The sequence below is a fragment of the Thamnophis sirtalis genome, unplaced genomic scaffold (assembly GCF_051295495.1).
Source record: "Thamnophis sirtalis isolate CommonGarterSnake01/CBP01778 unplaced genomic scaffold, rThaSir2_p1.2 scaffold_2, whole genome shotgun sequence".
Lineage (NCBI taxonomy): Eukaryota > Metazoa > Chordata > Lepidosauria > Squamata > Natricidae > Thamnophis > Thamnophis sirtalis.
In genome coordinates this window covers 1,756,757-1,775,547 of record NW_028261382.1, presented here as the reverse complement: position 1 = coordinate 1,775,547, position 18,791 = coordinate 1,756,757, and the positions used below count along the sequence as shown (strand labels likewise).

The 18,791-nt window shown below is 46.9% G+C and overlaps 1 protein-coding gene across 1 annotated transcript in view; it reads left to right on the top strand.

Annotated features, from left to right (window-relative positions):
• The window catches only part of TJP1 (tight junction protein 1), a 145,580-nt gene extending 127,213 nt beyond the window's left edge, over nucleotides 1-18,367 (top strand). Inside the window, 8 exon segments of the mRNA XM_087703978.1 lie at nucleotides 1,049-1,140; nucleotides 3,102-3,323; nucleotides 4,737-4,810; nucleotides 4,813-4,899; nucleotides 6,672-7,140; nucleotides 8,711-8,928; nucleotides 9,936-10,079; nucleotides 16,320-18,367. Of these exon segments, the coding sequence (XP_087560104.1) occupies nucleotides 1,049-1,140; nucleotides 3,102-3,323; nucleotides 4,737-4,810; nucleotides 4,813-4,899; nucleotides 6,672-7,140; nucleotides 8,711-8,928; nucleotides 9,936-10,079; nucleotides 16,320-16,414 (1,401 nt within the window). The 3' untranslated portion in view covers nucleotides 16,415-18,367.
• Nucleotides 18,368-18,791: the final 424 nt, after the last annotated feature.

Below are 18,791 nucleotides of genomic sequence, written 5' to 3'. Positions count from 1 at the left end.
TTCCTCTCTCCCTTCTTTTTCTCCCTTCCCTCTTTCCTTCCTTCTCTTCTCTCCTTCCTCCTTCCCTCCCTTTCTCTCCTCCCCTCCCTTCCTTCCTCTCCTCCCCTCCCTTCCTTCCTCTCCTCCCTCCCTACCTGCTTTCCTTTTTTCTTCCCTCCCTCTTCCCTTCCTTCCCTTCTCTCCTTCCTCCTTCCCTAACTTTCTCTCCTCCCCTCCTCCACCCTCCCTCCCTGCCTTCATTCCTCACTCGCTCCTTTCTTCCTCTCCCTCCCTACCTGCCTTCCTTTTTTTCTTCCCTCCCTCTTCCCTTCCTTCCTCCCTCCCTCCCTTTCTCTCTTCCCTCCCTTCCTGCCTCCCTCCCTCCTTCCTTTCTCCTTCCCCCTCTCTTCCTCCCTCTTTTTCTCCCCTCCCTCCCTTTCTCTCTTCCCTCCCTTCCTGCCTTCCTCCCTCGCTCCTTCCTTTCTCCTTCCCCCTCTCTTCCTCCCTCTTTTTCTCCCCTCCCTCCCTTTCTCTCTTCCCTCCTTCCTCCCTTCCTTCCCAAGGACACCTATTTTATGCAATATCAACCTAACATGGTCCACACCGTAATAATTTGGGTCGTGCCAATTTGCCAGGGCAGGTGGGTTAAATCAATAGCAATAGCAGTTAGACTTACATACCGCTTCATAGGGCTTTCAGCCCTCTCTAAGCGGTTTACAGAGTCAGCATATCGCCCCCCACAGTCTGGCTCCTCATTTCACCCACCTCGGAAGGATGGAAGGCTGAGTCAACCTTGAGCCGGTGAGATTAGAACCGCTGAACTGCAGATAACAGTCAGCTGAAGTGGCCTGCAGTACTGCACCCTAACCACTGCGCCACCTCGGCTCCTCAAGAGGAGGAGTGGATGTGGCTGAAATGGGGGCCCCCTCTTTTAAAGCACCACGCCCTCGCTGGAGCGGCTCCTCCTTACACACAGGATGCTGGTTTGTCCAGACGGAAGTCGTAAAAATGAGCACCTCCCTGGGGCTGTGGCTATTCGTTTCTGACTTTCTGCCTCTTCGCTTTTCAGCATCCTCCAGAACTTGCGCCTAAGCCAAACGTGGCCCCGCTGACCGGCCCCAAATCAGCCTCTCAAAACCCGAGCGACAAATCAGCTTACAGGTAAACACAGGTGTGGGGGGGGGGGTTGCACACCCTCGGCACACAAGTGTCCCGTGGAAACCCTGGCCGCCACTCTGGTGTCTGCTTCCTTTCGCCAAGAGAGTCCTCTGTGGCTTCTTCCTTTTTAAACGATCCCAAGCTTAGATGTAGTCCTCGCTTACTGGCCTTTTGGTCATTGAGTGAAGCAGTCCTTCAACGAAACTGTGACTTAGGATCTGGCTTTGGCTTTCCTTCACTCTGCGGACCTGTGGAGAACCCGAAGCCTAGAGTTGCTTTTTCATCACGGCCGTAAGCTGCGAAAGGTCATTAAACAAGGACTACCTTTTCACCCAAAAGTGCCATGCTTCCTACTTTTTGCACAAATCTCAGGAGTTTCTATAGCACAATTTGGGGCTATTTTTCCCTCGTGTGTGAAAGGCGCGAATGGTTCTCTCTCCCACCCAAATCCCGCTATTAAGTTTTTTATTTTTATTTCTCATACGTACATTGACAAATACACAATCTCATAACTCTCATTAATAATGTGTGTTGTCTTTTAATATTTATAAGAGTTTTTTCCTCCTCCTAAAGTTAAAAATATAATCAAGATTGCTTTGCTATTGCTTTGAAGGAAGGAGGGAAGGAAAGAGAGAAGAAAGGAGGGAAGGAAGGAGGGAATGTAGGAGAGAAGGAAGGGGGAAGGAAGGAGGAAAGGAAGGGGGAAAGGAAGGAGAGAAGGAGAAAAGAAAGGAGGGAAGGAAGGAGGGAGGGAAGGAGAGAAGGAGGGAGGGAAGGAAGGGGAGTAGGAGAGAAGAAATGAGGGAAGGAAAGAGGGAGGGAGGGAAGAAGAAGTAGGACCGTTGTAAGATAAGATGGATCTATGGGATGGTAAGAAAGCAATCTTCAAGTATATTGTCAACAGTAGGGAAAAATTGTTATAAATACATATTATTAATAACAGTTATGAGATCATATAATTGTGAATGTATATATGAAATTGATAAAAAAAAAGATTGCTTTGCTACCATCCCGTACACACATAACAACTCTCCTCCTTCTTCTTCTCCTTTCCTCCCTTCTTCTCCTCCTCTGCTTTCTTCTTTCTCCCTTTCCCTTCTCTTCTTCCCCTTCCTCTCCCACACTCCTCCCTTCTTCCTCCCTTTCCTACCCTCTCTCCTACTCTTACTTCCCCTCCATTTCTTCCTCTCTTTTTCCCTTTCTTCTTTCCCTCTCCTCTCCCTTCCTTTCCCTCTACTCCATTCCCTCTTTCCGTTGTTATATTTACACATTTCCCTCTTTAATCCGGTGTACTTTTTGGGATGGCGTTGCAGCAAATCCGGTTCTGTATTTACATATCCCACCTCTAATTCCCTCTCCCACCATTTATTTTCCATTTCAATAGCTGCCCATGTGTCATCCTTTAAACTGTGACCCGTCAAAACCGCGGTCGACAAAACCGTGCTCGACGAAAGCGCGTACCTGACGTCATCAGCAGCGCGATGAAAAAAATTAAAAAATAAATTAAATTAAAATTAAAATAAAATTAAAGCAAGCCGATTCACATAAAGGTTAGGGTTAGGGTTAGATTAAGGGTTAGGGTTAGGTTTAGGGTTACGTTAAGCATTAGGGTTAGGTTTAGCCTTAGGTTAAGGGTTACCGTTAGGTTTAGCGTTAGGTTTAAGGTTAGGTTAAGGTTTAGGGTTAGGTTTAGGGTTAGGTTTGGGGGGGTTAGGGTAAGGTTTTCGCTTTAATTTTAAATTTACCGCTCGCAGCGCGATGTTTTCGTCGTGCTGTGATGATGTCACGTATGCGCTTTTGTCGAGCGCACTTTTGTCTACCGCAGTTTTGTGGTGGAACCCCTTTAAACGCCGTCGTTGTGGGGGGGGAAATTAGGAGGAAGGAGTCAGCCACTTCTGAGTTATTTATCCAACCAACAACAGGTTGGGAATAAATGACATTTGAATTTTCCCCGGTCCCGCTAGAGCCCCTGAACCGCAGAGACCTCAAGCCAAGCCTCCCGAGGACATCGTCCGAGCCAACCACTACGACCCGGAAGAAGATGAGGAGTATTACCGCAAGCAGCTCTCCTATTTCGACCGCCGGAACTACGACGGCAAGCCCGCCGCCCAAGTCCCCAGCAGCCATCACGCGGAGCAAGGAAAAGCCGCTCACAATCAGCTGAACTACACCAATTACTCCTCCAAGTAAGGCCTTGTGCCTCTTTTCGCACGCCTCCTTCTTCTTGAGCAGGGGGGTACGTGACCCGTCAAAACCGCGGTCGACAAAAGCGCGCTCGACAAAAGCGCGTACGTGACGTCATCACAGCACGACGAAAAAAATTAAAAATTGAAATAAAAATAAAATTAAAGCAAGCCGATTCACATAAAGGTAAGGGTTAGGGTTAGGGTTAGGGTTAGGTTAAGGGTTGGGGTTAGGTTTAGGCGTTAGGGTTACGTTTAGCGTTAGGTTAAGGGTTAGCGTTAGATTTAGCGTTAGTTTAAGGGTTAGGTTTAGGGTTAGGTTTAGGGTTAGGTTTAGGGTTAGGTTTGGGGGGGTTAGGGTAAGGTTTTCGCTTTAATTTTACATTTACCGCTCACAGCGCGATGTTTTCGTCACGCTGTGATGACGTCACGTACGCGCTTTTGTCGAGCGCGCTTTTGTCTACCGCGGTTTTGTGGTGGAACCAGGGGGTGGGACTAGAAGACCTCCGAGGTCCCTATCGTTCTAGGCTCCGTGTCTCTCGTACCTGTAACAAAGCTACCTCGTCCTGTAGGTTTCTCCACCCAGCCCTCTTTCCTTATCTTTCTCCATTATTGTTTTTTTTCCATTATTCCTAAGATCTTGGGGTGGGGGGTGGGGGGCTAGGGGTGGAACTTGGGGTCCTTTAAGGCCAACGGGAGTCTTCAAACAGGACTTTCCAAACCCAGCAACTTTTAAGACTTCTGGACTTCAACTCCCAGAATTCCTTCGCCGGCCCTGGAGAATTCTAGGAGTTGAAGTTCATAAAATTGCTGAGGTTGACAAGGATTTCTTTAAGGGTCCTCCCAGGGCTGGCTGGGGGATTCTGGGAGTTGAAGTTCCTCAGGTCTTGCCAAGTTCGGAAAGCCTCGGTCTAAAACAAGTGTTTCGCAAGCTGAAGATACTGTATTTTTCGGAGTATAAGATGCACCTTTCCCCCCAAAAAACAGAGGGTGAATATCTGGGTGCGTCTTATACACTGAATACAGCTTTCTTTGGCCTACCAAAATCCCACCCCCTGTGCAAAAATGGATGTGCAAAGGGTTTGGGAGGCTTGCAAAGTGCTACTGGGGGCTGGGGAGGGCAAAAAGGAGCCTCTTCAAAATCATGGTGCGTCTTATACTCCGATGCGTCTTATACTCCAAAGAATACGGTATGTGGACCTCAATTCCAGAATGGTTCAGCCAAGAGGTATGGACTGTCCCAGAATTCCCTGGCCAGGCCTGGAGAATTCTGGGAGTTGAAGTCTGTAGGATTGTCCCAGAAATGAAATATTCTTGGTGGGAGGAGGCGTTAGGGAATCTCCGGGAATTGAATTGGGGAAACCGAATGGCAGGAAGTTGTAGGGTTGATGATGCCTCTTTCTTGTGCCCTAACAGGGGGAAGTCAATAGATGTGGAGCCCTTAGAGAGGGGACTTGGAGACAAGCGCTATGAGCCCCCTCCTCAAGTAACTCCCCGGTGCCCTCCGTCCAGTATACCCAGCCTCAGTCCATCAATAACCCCATCGTGTCTCTTCAACCCAAGTCGGTCCTGGCTGACGGTGAGCCCCAGATTTGTCCTGCATCCACTGAAATATTTGTGTCTTCCGTTTTGAGAATTGTGGGCAACTACACACTTGATCTTCGCCAAAAGGCCAGAAGCAATGGATTGTGGGTAGCAAATTGGGCATGGGAATCCCTCGTGGGATTCAACAAGGAAAACAGAGGCCCAGGTAGCCTTGACTCAGGGCCACCATCGAGCTCAAAATGTGGTTAAATTTGCTAAGCGGCACAATTTATTTTGCCCTATTTTACGACCTTTCTTGTCACCGTCGCTAAGTGAATCGCTGCAGTGAAGTTAGTAACACGGTTGTTAAGTGAATCTGGTTTTCCCATTAACATGGCTTGTCAGAAGGCCACAAACCGTCCATAAGTACATGCGGTGGCCAAGCGTTTCAGTTTTGATCTCGTGACCATGGGGACGGTTCCACGGTCGTAAGTCTGAAAAACACTCGCAGCAATCACTTTTTCCAGTGCCGTTTTCACTTCGGTCACTATTTGAACGGTGGTACATCCAGAACTACCTGTGAGATCTGACTTTAGCAGAAAGTCAAAATCAAATCAAGTTTATTGCAGTCCAAAGACCAGAACGAATAAAAACACTCCTAGAATATCCAGTTTAAAAAGTTCTAGAACAAAATAACAAATAACACAGCATGAGACCTATTATTAAACCCTTTCTAGAAGAGCCAAAACTGTGGCATGATTGTGTAGAATCGGATGAACTTAATTTTTGCTGCTGCTTTTTTTAATCCAAAGTTCTTTTTTTATTTTTTAATAGAAATTTACACATATTATAGAAACAAAGGGTTGACCGGATCTTATCCTTTTTACATCCTCTCATTTACATCATAATCCATTTTACATCATAGCTTGGTTTTCGCTTTCAGCCAAATTATTTTCTCCCATTATTTTCCATTTTTTAAACTGATTTTTTTTCTTAACACATAAACAATATATTCAATTTCCTCTTCAAAGATTACACCAAATTATCATTTCATATTTCTCTCTCAGTCTATTTTACTATTAACAACATATATCCTCTAATTAAGTTTTAACATAGAGAGCATTTCTTTCAATTTTTGCTACAATTAACAATATACTATAATTTCTTTATTTCTTAATTAGTTGCATAACACCACCAATCATACTACTATCCTCTTTAATCTACTAATACAACTCTTTTCCCCTTTCTTCCTCTTCTATCCATTTTCTCTTGGCCTCTCACGAATTCCACTTTTGGTCGTTTTTCTTCTTCTCCCCCTTTCTCCTCCTCATTTTTCTTTTTCCTGTTTTTATGGTTATAGTATCTTTTCTTTAGAGGATTCATTTTTATTATCCTGGTACCCTTTTTTTTTAAGGAGGTGGGGTGGGGAAGAAATGAGACCGATCACTGCCTGATTCTGGCGCAGATTTGTGGCGATGGTGGGGTCTTTCCCAGGGACTTAGTACAGCCTTCCACCCTGCAACCAATGGTGCCATGGAGAGCGCAAACGCGATGGTGGAGCGCTACTTAAGGTGTTACATTGACTACCAACAGACCGATTGGGCTGAATTCTTCCCCTTTGCCAAAGTTGCATATAACAATGCAGTGCACAAAAGTACATGGTTTACCCCATTCCATGTGGCTACAGGGGGGGAGGGAGTTTGTCCCAATTCCGGAGTGTCCCCGGAACCTGGCATGCAACTTGGACCTGCAGATTTTAAAATACTGCTTTTTTTCCCCCCTCTTGTTTTTTTAAAACATATTTTATCGCCACCCCATCTATGCCAGACTTCCAGAATTCCCCCCTGTCCAAACCGGAGCTGCCTCCACCTCAGAACAAACCAGCGGCTTTCAGATCTTCCAGCCGAGAAGACACGGTGCAGGCAACTTATTACCCCCAGAAGAGCTTCCCCGACAAAGGACCCATCAACGGGATCGAACAGCTCCCCAAAACCACCACCCCTGCCTACAACCGCTTCACCGCCTCTTCCAAACCTTACACCAGCGCGGCCCGGCCCTTCGAGCGCAAGTTTGAGAGCCCCAAGTTCAACCACAACCTCTTGCCAGAGGAGACGCTCCCAAAGCTCTCTGAGATACCTTCAGCCAAGCCTCAACCTTCTCCCCAGCCCCTTCTGAAAGCACACGGCTCCGCTCAGCCCGAGTTCGAGAGCAACCTGGAGAGCTTCTCTGGCCAAGGAGACAAACTCAAGTACCAACCAAATAACATCAGTGCCGTGCCGAAGGCCATCCCCGTCAGGTAAGCTGGGTCCCCTGAAGGACGTAGGGTGGTGCATTTGACGCCGGTCGTGTCATGGCCGTTTGGGGCTTTCCACAGGTCGGTGGGGGGAGCTGGATTCACTTAATGACCATGTGATTCGCTTAATAACTGTAGGGATAACTGAGTGGTGTGGTGGCCTAGAGAGGGAGCTCTTGCCTTATAATCAGGAGGTTGTGAGTTCAATCCTAAATGCAGACAACATAAATAGCATAAAGAGTAAAATGCAAGGGGGAAAGAAGAAAGAAAAAGGAAAACTAATCATACGTTTCCGTGTGTGCGTGGGGTGATTGTGATTGTGTTTAAGAGTCTTGACAGCCCAAGGATAGAAATATCTGCTGAACAAAACTCTCTGCTCCACTCCGTTGCTCCAACTCCACCCCAATGCAAGGTTTACGGGGTCATCAAAAGACATTCTTGATAATTGTACAAGATATGTTGTCAAATTGGGCATGACTCGCTTAGCGATGGCCCCAATTAGCAACTGAAATTCAGGTCTCAATCATGATCGCAAGTAGAGGGCTACCTATGTATGAACGGCGGGCCTGGGACAGGGGCTGCTCCTCTGTCCTGGTCCTATTAGACCTCTCGGCGGCTTTCGATACCATCGACCATGGTATCGTACTGCGACGACTGAGGGGGTTGGGAGTGGGGGGCACCGTTTTACGGTGGTTCTCCTCCTACCTGTCAGATCGGTCACAGTTTGTGTTGACTGGAGGGCAGAGATCGACCCCGAGGCGCGTCACTTGTGGGGTGCCCCAGGGGTCGGTTCTCTCACCCCTCCTGTTCAACATATATATGAAATCACTGGGTGAGATCATCCGTGGTTTTGGGGTACGGTATCATCAATATGCTGATGATACCCAACTTTTCATCTCTATCCCAAACCACCCAAACGACGCCCTCAACGTGATGTCCCGACGCCCGGAGGCTGTGCGGATCTGGATGTGGAGGAACAGGCTCAAGCTCAATCCCTCCAAGACGGTGTGGCTGTGGTTCCCGTCATCCCGATTTGTGCATCTTGTTCCATCTTTGATGCTAGGGGGAGAAATTTTAGCCCCCTCAGAGAGGGCCCGCAATCTGGGCGTCCTCCTGGATACGCGGCTTAGTTTAGAGCCTTAGGAGCCAAGGTGGCGCAGTGGTTAAATGCAGCACTGCAGGCTACTGCTAGATCAGCAGGTCAGCGGTTCAAATCTCACCGGCTCAGGGTTGACTCAGCCTTCCATCCTTCCGAGGTGGGTAAAATGAGGACCCAGATTGTTGGGGGCAATATGCTGACTCTGTAAACCGCTTAGAGAGGCCTGAAAGGCCTATGAAGCGGTATATAAGTCTACTGAGAGACTTGAGAGACCGCCTTCTGCCAATTACATCCCTGCGACCAATAAGATCCCATAGACTAGGCCTCCTCCGTATTCCATCGGCCAGCCAGTGTCGGCTGGCAACCACAAGGAGGAGGGCCTTCTCAGCAGTTCTTAGTTACTTAGTTGGGTAATAAAACACCTGTAAGCCAAGCACCAAGTTCGACTCTAATTCCGTGTCTCTCTCTCTCCAGTCCTTCTGCTTTGGAAGATGACGAGGAAGAGGAAGGCCACACGGTCATCGCCACCGCGAGGGGCGTTTTTAACAGCAACGGGGGTGTCCTCAGCTCCATAGAGACTGGCGTCAGCATAATCATCCCGCAAGGAGCCATCCCGGAAGGAATAGAACAGGAGATATATTTTAAGGTCTGCCGGGATAACAGTATCCTTCCACCTCTAGACAAAGAGAAAGGTAAGAGCACAACGTTCCCCCTCAGCTCTCGTTCCTTACCTGCCCCCAAGGTGCTTTTTCCAAAAAGGCAGCCGGACTTCCTTGTGTTTCCTTTCCGTGAAGATGTTTCGCTTCTCATCCAAGAAGCTTCTTGGGTTCTGACGGAAGGATTTACATTCCTTGGCACGCCGAGGGTCTGTCTGATGACCGGATGGCCGCAAAGAATATAAATCCTTCCATTCCCCACCGTTCAGTTGGAACGGAAGAATTATAAGCAGAAAGTAGCCCTGCAGCTCCTTTCTAGCACTGATGATGTTACCTACTTGGGTCATGAAACGTCTTACAAGAAAACAACCAAGCTCAGAGAGTACAAAGGACCTTACAATCATCCTCCTCCTCTCCACTCCCTACTAGTACTGATGATGTTTCCTAGTTGGGTCATGAGATGTTTGCAAAAAGATAACAAAGCTCAGGGAACACCAGGAATTCCACAGTCCTCCTCCTCCTCCTCCCCCCCCTCCTCCTCCTCCTCCTCCTCCTCCTCCTCCTCCTCCTCCTCTCCACTCCCTTCTAGTACTGATGATGTTTCCTAGTTGGGTCATGAAATGTTTGCAAGAAAACAACCAAGCTCAGGAAACACAGGGAATTCCACAGTCCTTCTCCTGTCCCTTCTAGCACTGATAATGTTACCTAGTTGGACCATGAAACGTCTGCAAGAACACAGCTAAGCTCAGAGGAGCACCAAGGGGCCCACAATCCTCCTCCTCTCCACTCCCTACTACTACTGATGATGTTACTTAATTGGGTCACAAAGGTTGCAAGAAAATAACCAAGCTCAGGAAAAACCAGGAATTCCACAGTCCTCCTCCCCCTCCTCCTCTCCCTTCTAGCACTGATAATGTTACCTAGTTGGGCTATGAAACATTTGCCAGCCACTTAGCGTATATCCAGGTGAGAGCAGGTGCGCCTGTGGCCCAGGTGTGCGAAGTCCCTCCTAACGCCTCTCCTTTTTCCGTCCTCCTCCGCAGGCGAGACGCTCCTGAGCCCCCTGGTGATGTGCGGGCCACACGGACTCAAATTCCTGAAGCCCGTCGAGCTGCGTTTGCCACATTGTGCGTCTATGACTCCTGATGGTTGGTCTTTTGCTCTAAAATCCTCCGACTCCTCGTCGGGTATGCTGTCCTCCCTCTGTCCTTTGGGGGCTTATGGGTGCTATCGAATAATTTAAGCTCACCTGTCCCAGGTGGGCCTTGGCCCCCCCCCCACCCCCTCCTCGCCCACTGTGGAATCTTGAGATGGGACTATATCTCTCTTGTCTCTTCGTCTCCGCTCTCCATTTCATGTGTCATCGCCAATGTCTTCCTCACCCTCCTTCACGATGCCAAAAAATACCCCCCCCCCCTCCAAAACCAACCATTTGCACCAAATCGTGACGAGTCCGTCAAAAACGACACGGTAGATAATCCAGGACGTTTCCACGGTCCGGTTTAACGATGCAATTATCTATCCGCTGTCTTGCCTTGCGCCGTTTCCTCCCTCCCTCCTTCTCTCTCTCTCTCTCTCTCTCCCTCTCTCTTTCTCTCTTTCTCTCTCTCTCTCTTTCTCTCTCCCGCTTTCTGGCGAGACTGGCGCAGCTTCCCAATCCCTTCCAGATGGGCAACTGATGCTAATAAGACGAGGAATCCTCTCCTTTTTCTTTCTGTTTTTTTTTTTTGGTCAGTTGTGTGTCCTAAGTTGTGTCTCCGAGTTGTGTCCTCCATTGCTCGTCCAATGACACGCACGATCCGCTGAACCCCAAAGCGGTGAACATCGGCCAAGGGTTTGTGATGGGACAGGTGGATTTGGCTGTTTAAGAAGAGGCCCCTTTTGCCCAAAAAACGAGAAGTCCCTGCTTTCAATCCCCCACCCCCAATATAAACAGGTAGTCCTCAACTTACGACCACAAGGGAACCCAACATTTCTATTATTGAGATGGTTATTGAGTGAGTTTCCCTACGACCTTTCTTGCCACAATTTTGAAGCAAACAGTTAAGTGAATCACTGCAGTTATGTTAAGTTAATAACATGGTTGTTAAGTGAATCACCACATCTATTAAGTTAGTAACATGGTTGTTAAGTGAATCACTGCAGTTATGTTAAGTTAGTAACGTGGTTGTTAAGTGAATCACCACATCTATTAAGTTAGTCACAGGGTGGTTAAGTGAATCACTGCAGTTATGTTAAGTTAGTAACCCGGTTGTTAAGTGAATCACTGCAGCTATTAAGTTAGGCACACGGTTGTTAAGTGAATGTGGCCCATCGACTTTGCTTGTCAGAAGGTCGCAAAAGGGGAACACGGGTGACCCTCGGACACTGCAGCCATCACAACAACAAGCCAGTTGCCCATTTTGACCTGTCACGCAACCCTGGGAATGCTGCAACGGTCGTAAAAGTGTAAAAAACGGCCACCAGTCAGATTTTTCAGCGCCCAGCATAACTTTGAGCGGTTGCTAAGTGAACTTAGCCGAGGTGGCGCAGTGGGTAGAGTGCAGTACTGCAGGCCACTTCAGCTGACTGTTATCTGCAGTTCAGCGGTTCTAATCTCACCGGCTCAAGGTTGACTCAGCCTTCCATCCTTCCGAGGTGGGTGAAATGAGGACCCAGACTGTGGGGGCGATATGCTGACTCTGTAAACTGCTTAGAGAGGGCTGGAAGCTATTGCTAACTGCTATTTCTAACCGTTGTAAGTTGAGGACTATCTCAAGAATTTACACTCCCTTCTGAATTCGGAGGAGTTAACGGAGGGCCGAACGCTTTGGAAGGCATTTTAAGCGGGGAGAAATCTTGACCGCAGGTGGGATTCTCCTGGGCTCCCCTAAAGTAGTAAGAACGAAAGCCCCCCTCCTCTCACTCCCACCCCCTGAAGAGGGGGGGGCATCTGGTTGTGCTTGGAGCACAGAAGTCCCTGGTGCAAATTTTGAGCAATTTTCCGATGGGGGCTTCAAACTAAGAACCTTGAAGTGGGGGGAAAAAAACAGCCAGGAAGGCTGTGACGGATGAAACAATCATTTTTAAAAAGGGGGGGGGGTATTTTCCAGCCACGCAACCGTTAAAAGATATTTGGCATCCTTCAATGTATACATATCTGCATATGGTATCTATAGAAGCAATGTATTTATGTGTGCAGTATTTAAAAAATGTATTCCGAATTGTTCCGCTGGTGTATATCCTCATCCCCAATGCCAGTGGGTGGGTGGAGGGGAAATCCAGAGCAGCACTGAGTAATATTCACTTAGGAGGTCCAGTTATGTAGCGAAGCCGTAACTGGGCTCATTTTGACTGGAATTCAGTGCTTCGTTTGCATGCTGCTTGGGGGGGGGGGGTGTCAACACCCCTCTCCCACCCACCCCCTCCCTCCAAAATTGGGAAGTCTTAGAAAAAGGGAGCAGTTAACTCCCAGGACGCCTTCAGACCCAGCTTTTTCGATCTCTCTTAATTTTGTAACGAAGGAAAAGAGGGTCTTACGGTGGGCCCGCCATGTACCCCCCTCCCCCTTCTCTCTCTCCCCCTCCCTCTCCTGCGCTTCTGCCTTTGGGGGGGGGGTCTTTGCTGGGTGCTGCTGTGGTGTGTGTGAGGGTGTTGGTGTTAAAGCATTTTGCCTTTTTTCCTGTTTGTTACTCTGGCATCTTTGCAAGCTTAACCTTCATTCAGTGTGCTGTTGCGTTGCTCCACCGGACAATTTTCACCACTGGCCAAAACTCTTTTGTCTTTCTGATGTGTAAAAAGCCATACAAATGTTTTAAATAAATACGTTTTCTTTTTTTTTTCTAAACCAACCAACCAACCGACAGAACAAAAACTAAAATCAAAAAATAAGAAACTTTCTCTTCTTAATTGGTGCCGGGATCTCTTTCTCGCTGTCTCCTTTTCTTTCCTGAGCTCCTCCTAACATGTTTTCCATGCTCTTTGTCTTTCTCGAAATGAACATTTTATGACGCATACTAACCTCTCGCAACACATCATGTTTTACCAAAAAAAAAAAATGTTCAAATGTGCTGGCCACATTTATCCTTCCGATTATATTGTTTTCCAATTGTTTGGTTTCCATCTCATCTCATGAAGCACAAGAGGGGGGAAACTTCACAACTCACTTTAAACCCCACCCGTAGCACCCTGAATCCTTGAATGGTAGCAGCCAAGCGCTTCTCGGAGGGGGTTCCACCACAAATGCGCGCACAACAAAAGCGCGCCTGACTAAACCGTGGTGTCTAAAGCGCGGTTACAAAACCGCGTGACGAATGAGCGACTAATTAGCCCCAAAGCGCGCCGACAGAAGCGCACTGTAATGTAACCCTCAACCTAACCCTCAACCTAACCCTCAACCTAACCCTAAACCTAACCCTAAACCTAACTGTAAATCTTACCTTAAATGAAATCGCGCTTCTGTCGGCGCGCTGTTGTTGGCGCGCTGTTGTCGGCGCGCTTTTGAAATCTCGGTTTTAGCGCCGTGGTGTTGTCGGCGCGCTTATGACGTTCACGCTTTTGACAGGTCACGCTCGGAGGGGTTTTTCTCTGAACTAACCATGAATCTCCCGTGTTCACACTGCCGTTTCCTTCCACGTTAAAAAAAAAAGGGGGACCTCTGAATACCGATTTTGCCTGCCAAGTCTCCAACAGCTTCCCTCTCCTCCGTTGCCCCTGGGAGTTGGAGACTTGTAGTGCTAACACTCTGGTGGATCTCTGCTTCCAAAGATGACCTTCCACGTTGGTTTCTCAACCAGCCGTTGAGTGATTTAGCTCAGGTGCTGAACGGTCTACTCGGTGTTAAAGTAGACTTTTGACTTTAAAATGTAGTGTTCTGTTTTTTTTTAAAAAAAAAAAACACTTGAAAAACAAAATATTTGGGGAGCTCTGAATTAACCCACAATTTGCTCTTTTAAAGAATTAGGAGCATTTTGGGGGGGGGGCTCTCCTAAACGTGGGCTCGCTTTTGCAATTCCAAGGAGGTCGTAACGCAAGGGTCTCCCTTCCTATGTGTCGCAATTAACACCAGCACCTGGGTCGTAGTGTGGATCGCTGGTTGTGTTTAACGTGCATACGGAACTGTGTGCGCCTACGGAACAAGAACTGTGTGGGTTTGGAAGAACGTTCTTGTTTGCCCACATCATTCTGGTGTTCTGAGTGTCTGTGAAATTCCCAAGAGTTTCAGGGAATTGCACGTCCGTCAAAGATAAGGGGGCAAAGTAGCGGAAATCGATACGGAGCTTAAATTAAACAGTAGATAATTGCGACTGCTCCAAATTGGAAGAAACAAGTAGAAAGAAATCAGGCTAACTCCGGTTGCATCTTAATCACTCTGGGAGCGCAGGGGTTAGAATGCAGTATTGCAGGCTAACTCTGCCCACTTGCCATCAGTTCGATCCCAATGGGTTTCAAGGTTGACTCAGCCTTCCACCCTTCCGAGGTGGGTAAAATGAGGACCCAGATTCTTGGGGTTTGCAAGAGGCTGACTCTGTAAACCGTTCAGCGAGGGCTGTAAAACACCGGGAAGCATTATATAAGTCTTTAGTGCTATTGCTAAATGCTATTAATCCCACATAAGGCAGGTAGTAACTTAACCTGTTAAGGTTGCCTTGGGCATCATACCCTAGAAGTAAATTTTAGCTTTTGTTTCTAAACAATCTGATTTCCGTGCGTTTGCGGAAAGATTCCGAGCTGGCCTAAAAAGTGAGGTTCGACATGGCTTAGAAACCAAGGTGCCATCATAACTTGGCTTGTATTTCAATAGCTACATTAGACCTAAAACCAACATGGCATCCATGAAGAGCGTAGGGCTCTGTGATGGGACTATATTATAGCTAGAGGAAACGGTGGTGTGGAAAGGAGGTGACAAGATTGTGATCCTCAGCGACAATTCGTAGCAGCCACAACTAATAACGGTTAAATAGAGACAGATGATCAAAGTCACGGGGAAAACGTTGGTTTGAGTGACCCCCCCCCCCCAATTCTTCATTCTGTTTTGCCCTTTGGAATGGAACTTCAAGAGGTTTGGGTTTCCATCCCGTTGTCCGGGTGGATTTATTCGGAGCAAAACGAGCAAAGAAAAAATTAGCACAGGTTGTGGGAAACCGGTACAGAGTTGGAGTGTCAGTCCTGCAGGAGAGTTGCCTGACACCCCACAAATGCATTTGAGAGGTCTACATGGCCCCCTCTAGGAGGAAAAAGTCTTCTCCTACGAGGCAGGTATGGACCCTTAGCGTCCATTATTCCTTTGAAAGCTTCCTCGTCCACTTTGCCTGTTGAGAATGGTCAGAGGTCTTCAAATTTGGCCACTTTTAAGACTTGTGGACTTCAACTCCCAGAATTCTCCAGCCAGCTATGCTGGCTGGAGAATTCTGGAAGTTGAAGTCCACAAGTCTTAAAAGTGGCCAAGTTTGGGGACCTCTGCCTTTAGGTTGACCTGATCTAACCACCGCTTGGTTCTCCAGAGCTCCAGGGGACCATCCAAAGCCTCAAAAATTGGCCATTCATTCATTTGTACCCAGGGGAGGAACACTCTCTGTGGCCACCTTAATAATTTGACGCCGCGTTGAAGTGAGATTCCATTGGGAGCATCCCAGCCTGTCCTGCGGTTGCTGGATCTCATAACCAGATCTGACGGTTCCACCTTGGCCAACTGGAAGACTTTAAACACTGACGGGGGGGATTCTGGAGAGTTGAAGTCCACACATCTACTAAGGGGCCAAGGCTGAAAAAAAAACACTACTCTAGGAAGGGGAAGGTTCAGGAGTAACCCCACACTGGAGAAGTAGGCAGCCCAGTGGTTAAGAGTGCAGCACTGCAGGCAACTTCAGCTGACTGTTATCTGCAGTTCGGCGGTTCAAATCTCACCGGGCTCAAGGTCAACTCAGCCTTCCATCCTTCCGAGGTGGGTAAAACGAGGACCCAGATGGTTGGGGGGGCAAAAGGCTGATTCTCTCAACCGCCAAGAGGGGAGTGTAAGAGCACTATGGAGCGGTATATAAATCGAAGTGCTATTGCTATCCCATAGGCAGGAATTCCTTGGAAGTATGGGGTGCTTAGCGCTCTTTGAACGTGGCTGCTTTCTCGCAGACCTTTCATCACCCAACTGGGTAACATCATCAGCGCTGGGTGATAATCTGCAAGAAAGCAACCACGCTCCCAGAGCCCTCCCCATTTCAACCTGTGCTGCCAAACCTCTCCTCTATCGATGCTCGAAGTGTTCCCGGGCCGCCTGAGATCAGAACAGCAACCTGAAAACCTTGTTACGTCTTCGCTTGTCCCCTCCCCTAAAGCGGGATCTGGTTTTTTACATTCTTGTTATCTTTTTAACGGTACTGTTGTCCCAAGATGTTCCTTTCCCCCCCTGTTGATGACGGATACTAAACTACCTCGTTGTTTTCCTCCCACAGGTGACCCCAAAACTTGGCAGAACAAGTCTCTTCCCGGAGATCCCAATTATCTTGTTGGAGCCAATTGTGTGTCAGTTCTAATAGATCACTTCTAACCCTTTTTAACCTTAGTGAGTGGATCTTGAGTGCGGAGAAAAAAAACAAAACAAGATTTTTTTTTAAAAAAAGGAAAAAATCAGACCAAAAACGAAATAACAAAACCAACCACCTGCATAGAAACTGAACCACTGTTTTTCCTCAAGTATTAACCGTTCTCCTAGTATTAAGCAATCTCTGGTTTGACTAACCGCAGCTTAGTCAGAACGTTTCTTGAACCGTGATCAGGGTACATGCCTTTGCAGCAACTAAACCGGTCAGCGGGGGCCACGCCACGTCCTGGCGGCCAAGCCCCTCACCTTCCTTAAAACGGGACACTTTTAACGCATCGTAGCTTAAAACCTTAAAACTACCACCGAAGCAATGCAATTTAGTGTTTCTTCCCCCTTCTCCTCCTCCTCCTCCCCACAGAGGTTCATAATTGACTGTTGAATTAGTGGGGGGTGACCTCCCCCCATCCCCCCCCCCTTTTGTTGTTGTGTTTCTTTTATTTGGTCTCTTGTTAAAAGTTTTCACCTCCTTTTTGTTTCTTTATTTTCTTAATTTAAAACACCGGACACCTCGGAGCATCCTTAGAAATATGCAAAGATGACATCCATTCCTTCGTTCTCGTTTTTTTGGGGGAACCCAGCAATCTGAGAGTGAGGGGTTTCCCCCCCACCCCACCCCTTCCTCTGTGTTTTTGCCCTTTGGAGGACAAAAAAAAGAGATGATTTTTGCTAGCACAATAGTGGGGAATTTGTCCTTCCTTTGCCCAGGATTACTTTACCTGTCAAGTTCACCTGTTTGTGTGAAAAAAAACCCACCTCTTTCCCACGGCTCCGAGAAAGAGAAAACGCACGGGGGGGGCAAGGGGGTGTTGTCTCTGGTTCATGTGCCTCTCTCAATTCACCACATCTGTGACAGACATACTTAGCGGTGTTGCCTTATCCTCCTGCTTTTAACGTAGTTTCCATCCTCATCGTAGCTCACCGTAGTACTACTACTACCACTACTCCTACATTGGTAGGGCTTCCGTACTGACCTAAGAGAAATTACCACTCGGGGTGGGCTGGGGGTGTGTGTGTGTGTGGAGAGATGGGTGGTTTGAGGGTCACCAGAAGAGAGTTATTGACATCCTGGGTTTTGCATTGTTAAAGCCGAGGGGAATTCTGGAGAACATAACGATGGTAATATTTTCCTTTCTTTTTTTTATTTTTCTTTCTTTTCTTTTTTATTATTAATTTTCATTTCGTTTCCTGCTGTGCATTTTGGGGGGAAAATTTATAGATATTCTAGATTGCTTGTATATAAAAAAAAACTTGTGCGTACCACTTTTGTTCTTGGTTTGTAAATTAACTTTTATAAGCTTTACCTTTTTATATATATATATATATATACGAGGATATGTATTATATATATATATAGATATATATATATATATAATACAAAACGGAAGTTTCTTAATATCTTTGTATTCTCAGACCTTTTGAGCCTTGAACTTTGAAATCCGGCAGCAATAAAGCAGCATTTCTACCGTACATGAGAACAAGGACTTTTTTAAAATATATAAATATTATATATATAACAAAACAAACAAAAAACCTGAAAATGCACAAAGTTGTTACCTTTTTAAAGTGCTGCATTTAAAGACTAACTTGGAATTCTCTAGTTTGATTATCTTCTTGGGGAAAAGAAAAAAGAGAAAAAAGAAAAAAAGTATCCCTACTGTAATTTGTGATAACGGATACTTGTACCATGTGCCCTGAAATGTATTTTTTTACTAATAGACAATTTATTATGGCACATCCACACTCTCTCTCTCTTTCTTGTTTAGATAATATACCACTGCATTCTGTTAATCGGTTCTTTAGCTATTCAGGTGTGGCTGATTTTTCTTTTCTTTGCCGTTATTAAAAAGAAAAATTACACATTTCTAAATATGCAGAATAAAAACTGTTTTTAAAATAGAAGATTCCCGCATCTCCTTGTTTCTGTCTTGACATGCGTGGAGCCGATGATGACGCCCCGATTCCATAACCTTCCTTCCAAAATGCTCCCACTGACGGAGCTGTCGCAACTCCTGCAGTGATTCCTCGCGTTGCAAAGCTGCGTCTCGAACCCAGGATATATTCCCCCTTTTTTTTCCCGCCCCCTAAAAAGTTCTCCTTAGCACCATCCGATTGAAAAACAAAAGGAACCTGGACGTAACCCAAGTTTGTGAACCGTCTTCGTTCTACAGGTTTCTACTTTGGGGTTGGCTGTAGTGGTGTGTGTTTGTGTGTGTGTGTGTGTGTGTTTTCTTTTCAGGTGCCTCCAAAAGAGCATTGATAGGTAAGTGAGAAGGAGGGGGGATTATACGTTGCAGCTACATCGATTTTTAACTACTATAACCAT